Source organism: Papio anubis, chromosome 20 (genome assembly GCF_008728515.1).
Source record: "Papio anubis isolate 15944 chromosome 20, Panubis1.0, whole genome shotgun sequence".
In the NCBI taxonomy this organism is placed as follows: domain Eukaryota; kingdom Metazoa; phylum Chordata; class Mammalia; order Primates; family Cercopithecidae; genus Papio; species Papio anubis.
In genome coordinates, this window is record NC_044995.1 from 3361918 (window position 1) to 3379562 (window position 17645).

A 17645-nucleotide genomic window follows, 5' to 3' on the forward strand; every position below is an offset into this window, starting at 1 on the left:
GCCTGGCCAACATGGTGAAATCCTGTCTTCACTAAAAATACAAAAATTAGCTGGGCATGGTGGTGCCCATCTGTAGTCCCAGTAACTCAGAAGGCTGAGGCAGGAGGATCACTTGAGCCCAGGAGTTCAAGACCAGCCTAGGCAATGGAGTGAGACCCCTATCTCTACAAAAAAATTAAAAATTAGCCAGGATTGGTGGCTCACACCTGTGGTCCCAGCTATTCAGGAGGCTGAGATAGGAGGACTGCTTGAGCCCAAGAGGTCGAGGCTACAGTGAACTGTGATGGAACTATCACACGTCAGCATGGGCAAGAAAAAACATAACAAAACAGCAAAAGCAACCCAGTCCTTCCTCACAAATAGTTCCAGAAGCACTTCCTTAAAGCACTTAGGATGCCGTCTAGCACACAGGCGCTCACAAAACCACAGTCAAGACAATGGGATTTGAGCCAACCAAACGTTCAGCCACCTGGTCTTGGAGCGGGAGGCCAGAGACATGCAGTGGAAGGTATGGAATGGGGACCCTGGGGCCACAGGTACTCAAGGAGGCTGCCCGGCTCAGCTCCTACAGGCAGCTGGGCTGGAGCCCCGCTGAGTCCCTTCTGGCCTGGTACTGGCCAAAGTGGCTTTTCTCTCAAAGTCCCTTCTGGGACTGGGCGCGGTGGCTCACATCTGTAATTCCAGCACTTTGGGAGGCTGAGGCAGATGGATCACGAGGTCAGGAGTTCAAGACCAGCCTGGCCAACAAGGTGAAACCCTGTCTCTACTAAAAATATGAAAATTAGCCGGGTGAGGTGACAGGCACCTGTGATCCCAGCTACTCGGGAGGCTGAGGCAGGAGAATCGCCTGAACCCGGGAGGCAGAGGTTGCAGCCAGCTGAGATGGGGCCACTACACTCCAACCTAGGCAACAGTGTGAGACTCTGTGTCAAAACTAAAAACAAAGCCCCTTCTCAAGTTCAAAGAAACAAAGCCCCTTCTCAAGTTCTCAGACACCCTGCGGGCAGAGTGACTCTGGGGCTCTGCAACCTAAATCCTCCAGGAGTCCTGAACGTCCTAAGGTCGGAGAATGCCAAGGTCCCAAAGGCTCTGAGAGTGACAAACCCCTTATCACGTCACAGCATCCTTATCCAACAGCCCTGTAGCATCCAGGGCCGTTCTGGGACACTTTGTTTCTCCCCGCTTTGTTCACTCCTCCTGTCCCCTCCTCCCCATCCGCTCCCCCATCTGCTGGCCTTGTTTCTGCCACAAAAGCTTGGGAAAGGGTCAAGGGGGTGCTGGGTGCGGAGGGAGGAGCAGGAGGAGAAAAGGGCTGGGGGAATTCGCTGGAGACCATGGGAGCCATGGTGGGGTGGGGGCAGGGAGAAGTCTGAAGGCTGAGCTGGGGTCCCCGAGGTCACAGCAGGGCGGGGGCTTACCTTCAGGTCCCTGTGTACAATGTTTTTCTGGTGACAATAGTGCACAGCCGAAACGATCTGGGAGGGAGGGGGAAGGTTGGTTATTTGTGGCTCCCGAAACCCTCAGCCTCCCTCAGTGGACTGTGAAACCACTCACAACCGAGCCCCAGGCCTCCCCAAGGCACAGCCTGAGACCTGAGGCCTCACACCCCGATTCAGTCCCAGCAAGAGGTGCCCGTGGAATCTGGGCAGACACACGCCTCCCACAGGACACCCCCATGCCCAGGGATGTCAGAACCAAGGCATGGGGACCAGCCTCTCTTGACCTTCACATCTGGAAGTTCCCATGAGGATATCCCGTACCTGTAGATAGACACGCTACCCCAACTCACCAGGGCCTACGCCCTTGAGTTCAGGACAGCTGCGTCAAGGCAGCTAGACAGTCCCGAAGAGACACCCTCACACCGGCACATCTGCTTACCCCTCACGCCCCGGCACCCCACACCTGCATCTCCTCTTACCCCACACACCTGCACCCCACACCCAGCACATCTGCTTATCCCTCATGCCTGGACACCCTCACACGCGCATCTCCTCTTACCCCACACCTGGGTGCCTTCATACCTGCACATCCTCTTACCCCACATACCTAAGCACCCCTCACCTGCATCGCCCCATCTTGCACCTGCACCCTACACCTGTGACCTCCTTCTAATCTCTTGGCCACCACACCTGCTAAGCAACCCTAACCCATCTCCCCACTCTGCCACCCAGCACCCTCTACCCACATCTCCTCTACTCCCACACCTGCACCCTAACCCATCTCCTCTTCTACTCCCATTACTAATTCCAAGCACCTCACACCTATCTCCCTTCATCCACACCAAAACCCCCATCTCCTGTCTCAAAATTCCCTCACACCTGTATCTCCTTCTTACTCCCACCACCTTGCACCCCACACCCAGATTCTCCTTCTACTCCCACACACCTGCACCCTCACACCTGTGATCTCCTTTAATTCTACCACACCTGGGCACCCTCTAACCCACATCTCCTCTTACCCCCACACCTGGCCCCCTCCCACACTCTTATACACCTGGGTGTCTTCACTACCACACACCTGGAAACCCATACATCTGGGCACTCACACACCCGGGCACCCACATACCGGCATGCCCTAGTACCTACAAACTTACACAACCACCCCTCGGCCCTTTCTTGCCCATCTACCTGGGGTGCCCTACACCCTCTTCCCCACACACCTACATACCTGGACACCCACATACCTACTGCCCACACATCTTCTGAATCACACTCTGGCACACTCACACCTGGCACCCTGGCACCTTTGTGCCCCCTCACCCACACACCTACGCACTGGGCACACCCACATGCCCCACACAAGAAACACCTGCCCACCGGGGCGCCTTCATGCCCAAACATCCTCTCACCCACCCAAAGGGGCACCTGCAAACCTACATCCGGATGCCCTCACATCTGGACGACTGCATGCCCAGCACACCCAGCTCTGCACCTTCACCCCTGCCCAGACTTAAGCCCCACCCCCAGGCCGCTGGACAGCCTAGACCATGCCCAGCTCTCGGACACCCTTCCCAGGGACCCAGGCACCCCGTCAGCCCCACCCTCAGCCCTGCCCCAACCTGTCGGAACTTGGCTCGAGCTTCCTTCTCCTTCATGCGGCCATGCGACACGAGGTAGTCAAACACTTCTCCTGCAGGGCAGAGGCCGAGCGGGGTCAGGATCAGGTGCAGGGGCAGGGGGAGGCAGCACAGGGGCAGGGTGGAGAGGGTGGGCAGCTCACCGGCACTTGCATACTCCATCACCAGGTACAGCGTCTTCTCAGTCTCAATCACCTCGAAGAGCTTCACTACAATGGTTGGGAACAGTGTAGGGGGTTAGGCAGAAAGAGCCCCTCCTAACCCGTACTTGGTAACTATGCAAAAGGCCAACCATAATACCCACCCACCCCCAACTCAACAACACTCAATGGCTCCCTACTGACAGCAAGATCTTCTAAACCCCTCACCCACCTCTACCACCCTTTTTGTTTTGTTTTGTTTTGTTTTTTGTAGACGGAGTTTTGCTCTTGTTGCCCAGGCTGGAGTGCAATGGTGCATCTCTGCTCACTACAACCTCTGCCTCCCGAGTAGCTGGGATTACAGGCATGCACCACCATGCCCGGCTAATTTTGTATTTTTAGTAGAGACGGGGTTTCTCCATGTTGGTCAGGCGGGTCTCAAACTCCCGACCTCAAGTGATCTGCCCACCTCGGCTTCCCAAAGTGCTGGGATTACAGACGTAAGCCACCGCGCCCCGCCACCCTTTCCACTTTCTCTCTCACAAGAATGTCGGCTCCATGAGGCCAGAGATTTGTCTTGTTTTCTTCCCTGCTGTGTCCCCAGGGTCCGGCACATAGCAGCCACTCAATCGACAGTTACTGAGTAAATGAATGAATGCTGCAGCCACATCCACGCAGAGCTCAACTCCGCTTCTCTCACTAAAGACTCCTCTCTCCGGCCGGGCGCGGTGGCTCACGCCTGTAATCCCAGCACTTTGGGAGGCCGAGACGGGCGGATCACGAGGTCAGGAGATCGAGACCATCCTGGCTAACACGGTGAAACCCCGTCTCTACTAAAAATACAAAAAACTAGCCGGGCGAGGTGGCGGGCGCCTGTAGTCCCAGCTACTCGGAAGGCTAAGGCTGGAGAATGGCGTGAACCCGGGAGGCGGAGCTTGCAGTGAGCTGAGATCCGGCCACTGCACTCCAGCCTGGGCGACAGAGCGAGACTCCGTCTCAAAAAAAAAAAAAAAAAAAAAAAAGACTCCTCTCTCCCCGCTCTGCCCAGTGATAATGACAGTGAGGATGCTGATGCTGGTGGAAATAATCGGACCAAGTCCCATAGCTCAGCCCAAACTAAGCATTTTGGACGCATGATCTTTGTCAATCCTCACAATGACCTGGTAATAGGCCCTCTTATCATCCCTACTCCAGAAAAGAAAATAGCTCAAGGAGGTTAAGTGACTTGCCCAAGGTCACACAGCAGTGATGCAACTATGAGAAACCAGGTCTCTAACTCTTTTTTTTGAGACAAAGTCTCGCTTTATTGCCCAGGCGGGGGTGCAGTGGTGTGATCTTGGCTCACTGCAACCTCTGCCTCCTGGGCTCAAGCAATTCTGCCTCGGTCTCCCAAGTAGCTGAGATTACAGGCACCCACCACCACACCCTGCTCGTTTTTGTATTTTTAGTAGAGAGAGGGTTTCACCATGTTGGCCAGACTGGTGTCGAACTCCTGACCTCAAGTGATCCACCAGCCTTGGCCTCCCAAAGTGCTGGGATTCCAGGAGCGAGCCACTGCGCCTGGTGGGTCTCCAACTATTCTAACCACTGCCACCACCCCCAACTCCTTTGCAAGTGTCCGGCTGGTGGCCTGCCCCTGCGCCCGTTCCCTCCTCACCGATGTTGGGGTGGTTTAGGCCCTTCATGATGCGGACTTCTCGGAACAGCTGGGTGTGGCCAGAAAGGAAGACAGAGGAGAGTGAGGGTGGGTGGCTTGGGGGATCCTTTCCCCAGCCGGGCCCCCGCAGGAGGGGTCAGGTGGGTCACCCGGCTGTCCCGGAAGCCTGGCTCCTGCTCTCCCCCATCTTCCCAGCCTCACCTTCTGCAGGCTGCTGGGATTCAGCTGGGTTTTGTCGATGATCTTGATGGCAACCTAGAGAGGGAGGAAAGGAGGAGGGAAGGTCAAGGTACCACAGGCCCCACTGGGCGTGGTGGCTCAGGCCTGTAATCCTAGCATTTTTGGGAGGACCAAGGTGGGAGTATCACTTGAGGCCAGGAGTTCGAGACCAGTCTGGTCAACGTGATGAAACCCTGTCTCTCCTAAAAATACAAAAATTAGTCGGGTGTGGTAGCGGACGCCTGTAATCCCAGCTACTCGGGAGGCTGTGGTGGGAGAATCGCTTGAGCCTGGGAGGTGGAGGTTGCAGTGAGGCAAGATGGCGCCACTGCACTCCAGCCTGGCCCAGCTCAGACCACCCTAGGATATCCTTCCCTTGCCCCCTCTCCCGGAAGAGCCCTCACTCTGGGCCATACCCAGTGGATGGGGAACTTGGGGACTCAGGGCCTTTGCACAAGCTGTCCTCACTGTCTCCACTGCCACCCTCACTTCTGCAGAGAAATATCTTTATTCCACAACAGGGCCTGGCTGACGCTGCTCCAGAGCTGCCTGAGGGGATGTGGGCATGGCCAAGACCTTGAGGGGATCCCTCTTGTAAGGGCACCGCAGATCACTCGCCCATCACATCTTTGTTTTGAACAAAAGGACAGTAGAATAAATAACAACTGGCTAACATGTACTAAGTCCTCACTCTACCAGGCCTATGTGCTTTACTAATGAGAACTCTTAATCCTCACAACAACCTGTGAGGTAAGTGCTAGGATTATCCCTCCCATTCTCCACACCCACCCCCTCTTTTGTTTTTTCGGAGGCAGAGTCTCGCTCCGTCGCCCAGGCTAGAGTACAGTGGTGTTACAGTGGTGTCATCATAGCTCACTGCAACCTTGATCTCCTGGGCTCAAGCGATCCTCCCACCTCAGCCTCCCAAGTAGCTGGGACCACAGGCACATGCCACCAACACTTGACTAACAGGATTATCCTCATTTTACCAACAGAGAAACTGAGGCACAGAGCTGTTGAGTCACTTGGCCAAAGTTACATGGCTACTAAACTGTAGTAAGTTGTGGGCCAGATTTGAATTTACGCAGCACGATGGAATCTACCTTTTAAACACAACTTTTAAAACAGCTTTGAGATACATCATGGGAAGGAAATCAGAATGTCACTGAACTCTCCTTATACTTCTTTTGCAGTGAAACTTTTTTTTTTTTTTTGAGATAGAGTTTCCCTCTTGTTGCTCAGGCTGGAGTACAATGGTGCCATCTTGGCTCACAGCAACCTCCACCTCCCGGGCTCAAGGGATTTTCCTGCCTCAGCCTCCCGAGTAGCTGGGATTCCAGGCATGCGTCACCACACACAGCTAATTTTGTATTTTTAGTACAGACAGGGTTTCTCCATGTTGGCCAAGCTGGTCTTGAACTCCCGACCTCAGGTGATCCGCCCACCTCAGCCTCCGAAAGTGCTGGGAATACAGGCGTGAACCACCGCACCCGGTCTGCAGTGAAACTTTCATTTTATTTTTAAAACAGAGATGGGGCCAGGTCCCTCTCAGAAACCCCTGGAACCAGATCCACATAAAGGGAACCATGTGTTCTTCATGGAAGGGGGGGCCCCTTAGCTTTCCTCATATTCTCACGAATGGGTTTTTAAAAATTTTATCAAACACTTTTTATGCCAGTATTGAGACGATCATATGGTTTCTCTCCTTTAATCTGAGAATGTGGTGAAGTACATGAATAAATTGTCAAAGGGAAAAGAACTTTGCATTCCTAAGATAAAGCCAGCTTCATCATCACACAGTTTTCTTTAATTGATTTGCCAGGTTCTGTTTGTTAATATTTTGTATAAGATTTTTGTACCTATGTTCACCAGACTGGCCAGTAATTTTGTTTCTTGTCTGGTTTTGCTCTTAAGGACAAACTGGCACCTAAAAACCTATCAGGCAGTGAAGTTCTTTCTTTAGTCTCTGGAAGAACTGGCATAAAATGTGAACATCCGGTAGAATTTGCCCGTAAGACCATCGGGGCTTGGTGTCTTTTGCGTGTATGGTGTAGACAGTGTGAGGGAAGGAGAGAGTCCATCCAAGGCAGGATAATTCATTCCAATCATTTCTCTAAAACTGAAGGAGGGGTGGGGAAATCATGAAATCATCCACCATTCTTTTTCCTCTAAGTGAGTTAGAGACCTCGTATCTAGGCTGCAAAGCCTGTGTGGGCCCTTTTCGCAATGATGTCGCCATACTCAGCACAGATGCCTGCTCTGAAAGAGCAGGTGGGGAGAGTGAGGCTGTGTGTAACTGAGAATACAACATAAATAAACCTGCTGTGTTCTCCAGATCACAGGAAGATTTCAAGGAACCAAAGTTTACCCTTAAAACAGACAGGCAGCTCAGGTTTATTTAACTTTACTTTTCATTTTTAATTTATTTACTATTTATTTTTGAGATGGAATCTTGCTCTGTCACTCAGGCTGGAGTGCAGAGGCACAATCTCAGCTCACTGCGGCCTCCGCCTCCTGGGTTCCAGTGATTCTCCTGCCTCGGCCTCCCAGGTAGTTGGGATTACAGGCACGCACCACCGCGCCTGGCTGATTTTTGTTTTGTTTTTTTTTTTTTTTTTTTTTTTTTTAGTAAAGATGGGGTTTTGCCATGTTGGCCAGGCTGGTCTTGAACTCCTGACCTCAGGTGATCCACCTGCCTCAGCCTCCCAAAGTGCTGGGTTTATAGGCATGAGCCACTGCACCTGGCCAATTTTTTTTTTTTTTTTTTTTTGAGACAGAGTCTCACTCTTGTTGCCCAGGCTGGAATACAGTGGCGCGATCTTGGCTCATTGAAACTTCTGCCTCTGCCTCCTGGGCTCAAGCAATTCTCCTGCCTCAGTCTCCCAAGTAGCTGAGATTAGAGGGGCCTGCCATCACGCCCAGCTAATCTTTATATTTTTAGTAGAGACAGGGTTTTACCATGTTAGCCAGGCTGGTCTTGAACTCCTGATCTCAGGTGATCCACCCATCTCGGTCTCCCAAAGTGCTGGGATTATAGGCATGCGCCACCACGCCCAGCTAATTTTTGTATTTTTAGTAGAGACAGGGTTTCACCATGTTGGTCAGGCTGGTCTTAAACTCCTGATCTCAAGCAATCCACCTGCCTCAGCTTCCCAAAGTACTGGGATTACAGGCGTGAGCCACCGTGCCCAGCCCTCTTTTATTTTTATTTTTTGAGGTAAGGTCTCACTCTGTTACCCAGGCTGGAGTGCAGTGGTGAGGTCACACCTCACCACAGCTTCAAACTCCTGAGCTCAAGTGATCCTCCGACCTCAGCCTCCCAAGTAGCTGGGACCACAGGCACGCATCACTGCACCCAGCTAATTTTTTAAAAATTTTATTTATTTTTCAGTAGAGACAAAGTCTTGCTATGTTTCCCAGTCTGGTCTCAAACTCCTGAGCTCAAGCAATCCTCCTACCTTGGTCTCTCAAAGTGCTGGGATTACAGGTGTGAGCCAACGCATCCAGCCATAGCTCAGGTTTATCTACAAAAGCCGCATGCATCCTTAGCAATGCACACATTGGACTGCCTGTGATCTGAGATCCCCCGGCAATTTCAGGGATACCTGAAATGGGTTCTCTTTTCCCACGGGGGTGGTTCTGGGAACATCGGGGATATTGTGACCTGTCCCATAGAGAGTCGGGAACTTACCTGAGGCCGTAAAGCAAACCCAGGGCCGATCCCGACCTCTATCAACGTACCCCGAAGACCTGGTCCCACAGGAAACTGCCCCGAGCCCCACCCTGTGCCCATACTCACCTCCCGACCAGTGAGGATGTGCCGAGCCAGCTTGACTTTGGCAAAGTTGCCCTTCCCGATGGTCCTCAGCAGGCGGTAGTTGCCCACGTGGGGCTGCTCCTCGGGACAGGAGGCGATGGAGTTCCGGCAACGGGCACCCAGTGAGCGGCTGGACCAGGACGGGCCTTTGTCCGAGGAGCGGCCACTGCCCAAGGTGCCATGCTGGGCGGGGGAGACGCAGCATGAGCTATCCAATCCCACCTTCCGTGGCACCCGTAGGCTGGTGCAGTTAACTTGAGGTCTGGCTACTGACCCCTTTGTGGCCCTTTTCAACCTCAGGTCACAGAGAGCCAAGCATCCTTCATCTTTCTCTACAAAAAGATGCCTCCAGGAACAAAAGCTCCCGTGTCCCCCAAATCTGCAACATCCAGGACCCCAGGCATCAGACCCCTTCTTCAACCCTCACTGCAGTCTGACTACTACCAACTTCATCTTTTTTTTTTTTTCTTGGGATGGAGTCTTGCTCTGTCACCCAGGCTGGAGTGCAGTGGCACAATCTCAGCTCACTGCAACCTCCGCCTCCGGGTTCAAGCCATTCTCCTGCCTCAGCCTCCCGAGTAGCTGGGATTACAGGCGTGCACTATCATGCCTGGCTAATTTCTGTATTTTTAGTAGAGACGAGGTTTCACCATGTTGACTAGGCTGGTCTCAAACTCCTGACTTAGGTGATCCACCTGCCTCAGCCGTACAGATTACAGATGTGAGCCACCGCATCCAGCCCCAACCTCCTTTTCTAATTACACATATACCTCACAGATATTGCAAGTTTGGTTCCAGACCACCATAATAAAGCATATATTGCAAAAAAGCAATGCACATAAATCTTTTGGATCCCCAGTGCATATAAAAATTATGGGCCAGACAGCCTGGAGCAGTGGCTCATGCCTGTAATCCCAGCACTTTGGGAGGCCGAGGTGGGTGGATCACGAGGTCAGGAGTTTGAGACCAACTTGGCCAATATGGTGAAACCCCATCTCTACTAAAAAAAATACAAAAATTAGCCAGGCATGGTGGCAGACACCTGTAATCCCAGCTACTCAGGAGGCTGAGGCAGGAGAATTGCTTGAACCTAGGAGGTGGAGGTTGTAGTGAGCCAAGATCTCTCTACTGCGCTCCAGTCTGGGTGACAGACTGAGACTTGGTCTAAAAAAAAAAAAAAAAGGTCCAGGCACGGTGGCTCACGCCTGTAACCCTAGCAGTTTGAGCGGCCGAGGCAGACAGATCATGAGGTCAGGAGATTGAGACCATCCTGGCTAACACGGTGAAACCCCGTCTCTACTAAAAATACAAAAAACTAGCCAGGCGTGGCAGCTTGCACCTGTAGTCCCAGCTACTCAGGAGGCTGAGGCAGGAGAATGGCGTGAACCCGGGAGGCGGAGCTTGCAGTGAGCCGAGATGGCACCACTGCACTCCAGCCTGGGCAACAGAGCGAGACTCTGTCTCAAAAAAAAAAAAAAAAAAAAAAATTATGGGCCAGGAGGGGTGGCTCACGTCTGTAATCCCAGCACTTTGGGAGGCCAAGGCAGGTGGATCACCTGAGGTCAGGAGTTTGAGACTAGCCTGGCCAACATGCGGAAACCCCGTCTCTACTAAAAACACAAAACTTAGCCGGATGTGGTGATGCACACCTGGAATCCCAGCTACTCAGGAGGCTGAGGCAGGAGAATCACTTGAACCAGGGAGGTGGAGGTTGCAGTGAGCTGAGATCGTGCCACTGCACTCGTCTGGGCGACAGAGTGGGACTCCATCTCAAAAAAAAAAAAGAAAGAAAGAAAGAAAAAATGTGTTTACACCATACTGTAGTCTACTGAGTGTGCAATAATAGCATTACAGCTATAAAAACAATGTACATACTTTAATTTTATAATACCTTATTGTTAAAAGATGCTAACAATCATCTGAACCTTCAGTGAATCACAATAAAAAAAATCATTGACGAGGTGGGAGGATTGCTTGAAGCCAGGGAGTTTGAGACCAGCCTCAGCAATGAAGTGATATGTCCATCTCTAGAAAAACTAAAAAAAAAAGAAAACTAGCTAGACATGGTGGCATGTGCCTATAGTCCTGGCTACTCAGGGGGCTGAGATGGGAAGATCGCTAGAGCCCCAGGAGGTCGAGGCTGCAGTGAGCTATGACTACGGCACTGCACTCCAGCCTGGGCAACACAGCAAGACCCTGTCTCTTTAAAAAAAAAAAAAAAAAAAAGGCCGGGCACGGTGGCTCAAGCCTGTAATCCCAGCACTTTGGGAGGTCAAGACGGGCGGATCAGGTGGTCAGGAGATCAAGACCATCCTGGCTAACACGGTGAAACCCCGTCTCTACTAAAAAAATACAAAAAACTAGCCGGGTGAGGTGGTGGGTGCCTGTAGTCCCAGCTACTCAGGAGGCTGAGGCAGGAGAATGGCGTGAACCCGGGAGGCGGAGCTTGCAGTGAGCTGAGATCTGGCCACTGCACTCCAGCCTGGGCGACACAGCAAGACTCCGTCTCAAAAAAAAAAAAAAAGAAAAAAGAAAAAACATCGCTGATCACAGATCACCATAACAGCTATTATAATAATAATGAAAAAGTTTGAAATATTGTGTGAATTATCAAAATGTGACGGAGACATGAATGGTGCACAGGCTATTGGAAAAACGGAGGCTACAGGCTTGCTCAACACAGGGTAGTCAGAAACCTTCAATTCGTAGAAAACACAGTATCTGTGAAGTTTGATAAGGCAGTGTGAAAAAGCAGGATATGCCTGTCCTGGAGCCTGGATCACCTCTACGATATTTTGCTCTAAATGAGACTGCCCTCAACCCCAATCAACACTGACCTCAATCTGGACTCGAGGCTCCTCCTCCACCACCACTGGTTCTGACATGCTATTTGACCCATCGACCGTCCCCTCTCCAGCCACCAAATTCTACTTCAAACCCAAATGGCAACATTTGATTCCCAGTGGAATGCCCCTAACATTTTATCCCAATCACTGTTGCCCCAGATTGGACTCCAAACATTGTAACCAAGTCTTTTTGTTTGTTTGGTTTTTTTGGACGGAGTTTCGGAGTTTCGCTCTTGTTGCCCAGGCTGGAGTGCAGTGGCGGGATTTGGCTCACTGCAACCTCCACCTCCTGGGTTCAAGCGATTCTCCTGCCTCAGCCTTCCCGAGTAGCTGGGATTACAGGCATGTGCCACCATGCCTGGCTAAGTTTGTATTTTTAGTAGGAACAGAGTTTCATCATGTTGGCCGGGTTGGTCTCGAACTCCTGACCTCAGGTGATCCACCCACCTCGGTCTCCCAAAGTGCTAGGATTACAGGCGTGAGACAACACCCCCCCGCGGTGTAACCAAGTCTTTCACTGGCCCTGAGACCTGGCTGAATCCCTGTTATCCTCCTTCCATGGGAAACATTGTTGCTTCTGCCACCCCCTGAAACACCCAGGTTCTGAGCAGCCCCTGACTTGCTGTCTCCCACACCATGGCTTCTCTCCTCCCGCTGTTCTGTTCCTACTGTCCTGCCCCTCCCCGCCTCTCTCCCCCACAGGTCACCTGCCGGCTCCAAGCTGCCCTGGCCTGATTGGAAGCCCCAGGGACTGTGTCTCCCTTTCAGGGCTGGGACTCAGGGTGCCTGAGGCCCCCTGCCAAGGCAGTTCTGCCTGTGCCCTTCTAGCTGGGAGTGGGAAGCAGGAGAACAACAGGAGGGGAGGAAGAAAGTCCAGGAGGCTGATGGGCTGGTGTCCCAAGTCTCTGAGAAAGGCACTGCTGGGCCACTTGATAGCAACAACTAACATTTAATTAATGCTGGTCATTGATGCAATATGAGGCCAGTACCACACTATCATCTCCACTTCACAGGTGGGGAAACTGAGGCCCGGACCCAAGATCTGAACCCAAACAGTTTCCGCTAGTCTTTTTTTTTTTTTTTTTTTTGATGGGGCTTCACTCTTGTTGCCCAGGCTGGAATGCAGTGGCATGATCTCAACTCACTGCAACCTCCACCTCCCAGGTTCAAGCAATTCTCCTGCCTCAGCCTCCCGAGTAGCTGGGATTACAGGTGCCCGCCACCACGCCCGGCTAATTTTTGTATTTTTAGTAAAGACGGGGTTTCACCATGTTGGCCAGGCTGGTCTTGAACTCCTGACCTCAAGTGATCCGTCTGCCTCAGCCTCCCAAAGTGCTGGGATTACAGGGGTGAGCCACCATGCCCAGTAGTTTCCAGTAGTCTTGATGCTCTTCTCTGTTACAACACCACACTGCCTCTCACACCTGAACCTTTTTTTTTTTTTTTTTTTGAGACAGGGTCTTGCTCTGTTGCCCAGGCTGAAGTGCAGCGGTGCAATCAAGGCTCAATGCAGCCTCAACTGCCTGGGTTCAAGCAGATCCTCCCACCTCAGGCTCCCAAGTAACTGAGACCACAGGAGTGCCCCACGACACACAGCCAATTTTCAAATTTTTTTGTAGAGATGGAGTCTTGCTATGTTGCCCGGGCTGGTCTTCAGCTCCCAGGCTCAAGCCATCCTCCCGCCTGCGTCTCCCAAAGTGCTGGGATTATAGGTGTGAGCTACCACGCTGGGTCATGAACCATTTCGACAAAGCAGCTCACGCTATGGACCAAGTCCTGTGTAAACAGGCAACTCGCCTACACTTGATTCCTGCAGTAGCCCAGTGAGCGACTCCACGTTCCAGCAGAGAAACTGAGCTTTGGAGAGGGAAGATGCTATGTGAAGGTCACACAGTCCATTCACAGGGGCAGAAGGACAATCTCCCCACGGCTGGGCAGTTCCAACCACCATGGCCGGGGCTCTAACCATGCGTCTGCCACTGCCTGCCGTGCCCTCACCCTGGCCTCCAATGTGGGTCTAATTATGATCTGCAGTCTCCAGATGGGGACCCCCAGGCTCAGGCAGGGGGAGTCCCTCCCCCAAGGTCACAGGGCAGATGGAGCAGAGTGCTGGGATGCGAACCCCAGCCTGCTGATTCCTCCTGAGTGCTAAGCCAGGCTTCCCCACTGCCCCAGGCTTCCTCCCAGCAGAGACCAGGGAGGCAGGTAGAGATCCTGGAGATAAGGCCTCCGATCCCCACCGAGAGAAGGACCTGGAGAAGAACCCCCGTCAGGTGGCACCACGGCAGCCAGCTGGAGGTGGGATGTCACCACGCTGAAGGCAGCATGGCTGAGGGACCCCTGCGAGGGGCAGCTGGGGCAGTGGGTGACAAAGCCCCTGGGGGCCGGGGGTGGGAGCTAAAATTGGCCTGCACCACCAGCTGGCCTGGCTCCCTCTCGCCCGGCTGGCGCCCCAACACCCGGGCCTGTTGCTAGGGAACCTGGGGAGGCTGGCCCCCTGGTGGGGGGCCCTGAAACTTGGGGTGGGGGTAGCATGACCCTATGTGGCTGTAGCCATGGTAACCAGGTAACAGGAGAGGGGGCTGCAACCTCCTATTCCAGAGGCAGGCAGGTGACTCCCCATCAGGACTGACAGGCAGGTCTTAGTGACAAGAGTTGGAGGAGAGAAAAGGGGATTAGCCATCCTCAAATCCGCACCATGCACGCATCTTAACAACCCAGGGAACAGCAAGTCGTCATCAGGCGTTCCACTTAAGAGACAAGGAAACCAAGGCTCAGAGAGGTGAGGTTACTTGCCCGAGGTCACACAGCTAGGGAGGGACAGAAACAGGATATGAACCCAAGTTTATCTGAACAATTAAACTAGTACTAATAACCACGACAGCCACGACACATGCCAGGCCCTGTGCACCTTAGTCACATCACGTCATTGGCTCCTGCAAACATCCCTAACAGCGGAGGGCCATCAGCAACCCGATTTAGAGATAAGGAAACTGAGGCTGCAAGCTGGGAGTGAATCTGCAGCCTTACTCAACAACTAATAACAGCCCTGAGCTGAGAATCCACGGGCCGTCTGACTCATACCCACAGCCACAATAGCAGCTGGCATTTGTGGAGTGCTTCCTAGGTGCCAGGCTTTGCCTGAATCGAGTAAGCCAAGGAGGCACTCAAGCGGTCACCCCTATTTTCCAGGGCAGGAAACTGAGGCTCAGAAAGGGAGAACTGGTTTTCTGAGGACACAAGGCAAACCAGCTGGCCATGCCAGCATTGGAACCCAGGACTGTGGAGCCCCTGGCACCTCACTGTAGATTGCAGTGACCAAGGAACAGAGGTGGTAGGCATTTCATTAGACTCCAAATTGGAGTTCTGGCCCGTAGTGATGATGGGGGTGGTCTCTGTGAGGGAGGGATCTGCAAGATGCGGAAGGGACAGATACAAATCTCTGATGGTGTGTGTGCGTGGGGGGGCGGTCTGTCAGAGGTGAGGGAAACAGGGGGAAGGGGAACAGGGACCTGGCAGAAAGATTTGGAGAAAGACACAAAGATCCCAGCTGGGGAGACGTCTAGGATTGGGTGGTGGGCAGGTCTTTGGAAGTGATCAGAGTGATCAGAGACACAGGAGATGGGGAGGGGCCTCCCTGGGACTCTCTGGGAAACAGTGTAGAGGCAGGGGGCGCCTGGGAATGGTGGAAAGTGACAAAGCCATTGGGGCAGTGGAAGTCAGAGGCCAGGAATCCCTGGATCTTGGGAAGCTCCTAGGAATCAGAGAAGGGGGTTTCTAGGAGCAGTCCTTGAAACTAGAGAAGGGTCTGGGGGACCTGGAAGTATGGGGTAGGGGTTTCTTGGGCAAGGAGCAGCACAGACGAATAAAGGCTGAGCCCTGGGGGAGGTCAAAGGGTCTAGAAATTTGGGGAGAAGGCTTCCAACAGATTGACCCCAAGGGAAAAGGGCTTGAAGCCAGGGCAAGATGAGGGGCTTGAAGCCAGGGCAAGATGAGGGGCTTCAGGTCCAGGAGTTTTCTGGAAGAAGGATCTGGGGCCAGGCCCTGTAGCTGAGGAAGGCCTCTGAAGCTGAGGAGGGGGCTTCCTTGGGAGGCCAGACCCCCAGCAAGGAAGGGGGAGGCCCTGGGGCAGGAGAAAGGACGGTGGTTTGTGGGGAAGGGGCCTAAGTTTGGCCTAGCATGGGTGGAGAGGTTGGGGGTTGGGGAAGGGGCTTGCCTGAAGCTGAGAAGTTGATAGAGGGCGGATGAGGCCTGGAGTCAGACTGGTCCAGGGCCTAGAAATACGAGCCTGGGTGAGGTGGGGGCCTGGAAGTTGGAGGCCAAGGCTTCCTGGGAGAGGAAGAGACCAGAAAGGGTCCAGGTGGCTTCTGGGGGCCCCGGAGTGCTGGGATCTAGGGACAGGGCTGCTTGGAAGATGGGGACCAGGCCTGGGACAGGAGAGACCTTGAAGGCGGCAGAAAAGGGCCGGGGCCCAGGAGAGGTGGAAACCAGCTTCCTGCCAGGGGCTGCCCACAGGCGCCCCGGGTGCGTCCTGGAGGGGCAGAGGACTGGGAATGAGAGGAGAGGGGCTCCTGGAGAGCCGGCACCAAGCCCCAGATAGGGAAGGCCGGAGCCAGAGGCAGGACTGGGCCAGGCCCTGCTGGGAGAGCCAGGGCCGGGCCTTGGGGGGTCAGGGGCCCTGCAAATCCGGGAGGGGGCGAGGTGTCGGACGCGGACAGCCTGGAGGGGAAAGGGCTTAGCACGCGCGAGGGAAGGGAGGGGCTCCTGGAAGCAGGGGAGGGGGCTTCCTGGAGGGAACAGACCCGAGCGGAAGCGGTCTGCACGGGGACAAGAGAGGGGTCCCGAGAGAGGGGCGCCCCCAGGGGTCGGGCTGGGCTGGAAAAGGTGGGGAGGGCCGAGAGGCCTGGAAGTCCGGGAGGGGTCGAGAGGTGACGAGCTGGGTCGAGCCCAGGAAACGAGGGTAGGGGCTCGCGCGGCGAGGGGCACAGCGGGACGAAGGGTTTGGCGGCTGGACCCAGCCAGGGCTCCCCAAGGGGCCGGGCCCCACTCACCGTGTCCGAGTTCCGATCGTTGCCCGGGGCCAGCACCGTCCGCGAAGACATCTTCTCCGGGTCCCGGGGGGCAGGGGCGGCCGGGTGGGGGGGGGGGGGGGGCCCAGGGTCCCCTCTCTTCCCCCCCCCCCCCCGCCGGCCTGGGGACGCGAGCTCAAAAGCTGGGCGCCGAGAACGCCCGGGTCCGCGCCGCGGGAGAGAGGACAGGGCGGGGGAGGGGAAGGGACCCCGAGGGTCCTAGTGGCCCCGTGCAGCGGGGACCCCGGGCGCCATGGGGGCGGCGGGCAGGCGGGCGGGCGGGGGCCGCGGAGGGGGCGCGGAGCCGGCCCAGGCGGCGGCGGAGGGAGGCGGTGGAGGGGCTAGGGAGGGAGGAAGGGACGTCAGGGGGAGGGGCGGGCAGGGCGGGGCACCGGGACCCCGCCCCCCGCCGCCGGCCCTTAAAGGCGCAGGCCCGGGCTGGTCCGGGGCGCCGGGGGCGGAGGCGGGTCTGGGCGCGCCGGCGGGGAGCGTGTTCTCGCCCCGAAGAAGAGGCGCACTGGAGAGGAGAGAAGGGGAGAGAGAGACCGGGGCAGAGCGCCAGAGACGCAGAGAGAGAGATCGAGAGGCGTAGAGATAAAGAGACACAAAGAGAGAGAGACGAGTTACAAAAGGGTGGAGAGAGAGGCGCAAGGAGATGAACGGAGAGCCACAGGACAGAGAGGGAGAGACACAGGGACACGGAGACAGAAAGACCCAGAGACGCAGAGGGACAAAGACTAAGAGAGACCCCCCCACACACGCACAGGGAGAGACAAAGAGATACAAAGACGCAGAGATCTGTGAAGAGATGGAGATAAAGG

General features: G+C 54.6%; 1 protein-coding gene across 2 annotated transcripts in view; it reads right to left on the minus strand.

The window, feature by feature from the left end:
* The window catches only part of MARK4 (microtubule affinity regulating kinase 4), a 55440-nt gene extending 38250 nt beyond the window's left edge, over positions 1-17190 (minus strand). For both annotated transcript variants that reach the window (XM_003915705.3, XM_003915706.3), the window contains exons 1-7: positions 16807-17190; positions 8892-9092; positions 5075-5128; positions 4874-4922; positions 3220-3285; positions 3059-3129; positions 1419-1475 (exon numbers count right to left, since the gene is read on the minus strand). In XM_003915705.3, coding sequence (XP_003915754.1) covers positions 1419-1475; positions 3059-3129; positions 3220-3285; positions 4874-4922; positions 5075-5128; positions 8892-9092; positions 16807-16857 — 549 coding nt within the window. In that variant the 5' untranslated portion in view covers positions 16858-17190. The remainder of the gene's footprint in view (positions 1-1418; positions 1476-3058; positions 3130-3219; positions 3286-4873; positions 4923-5074; positions 5129-8891; positions 9093-16806) is intronic.
* Between the last annotated feature and the right edge of the window lie 455 nt (positions 17191-17645).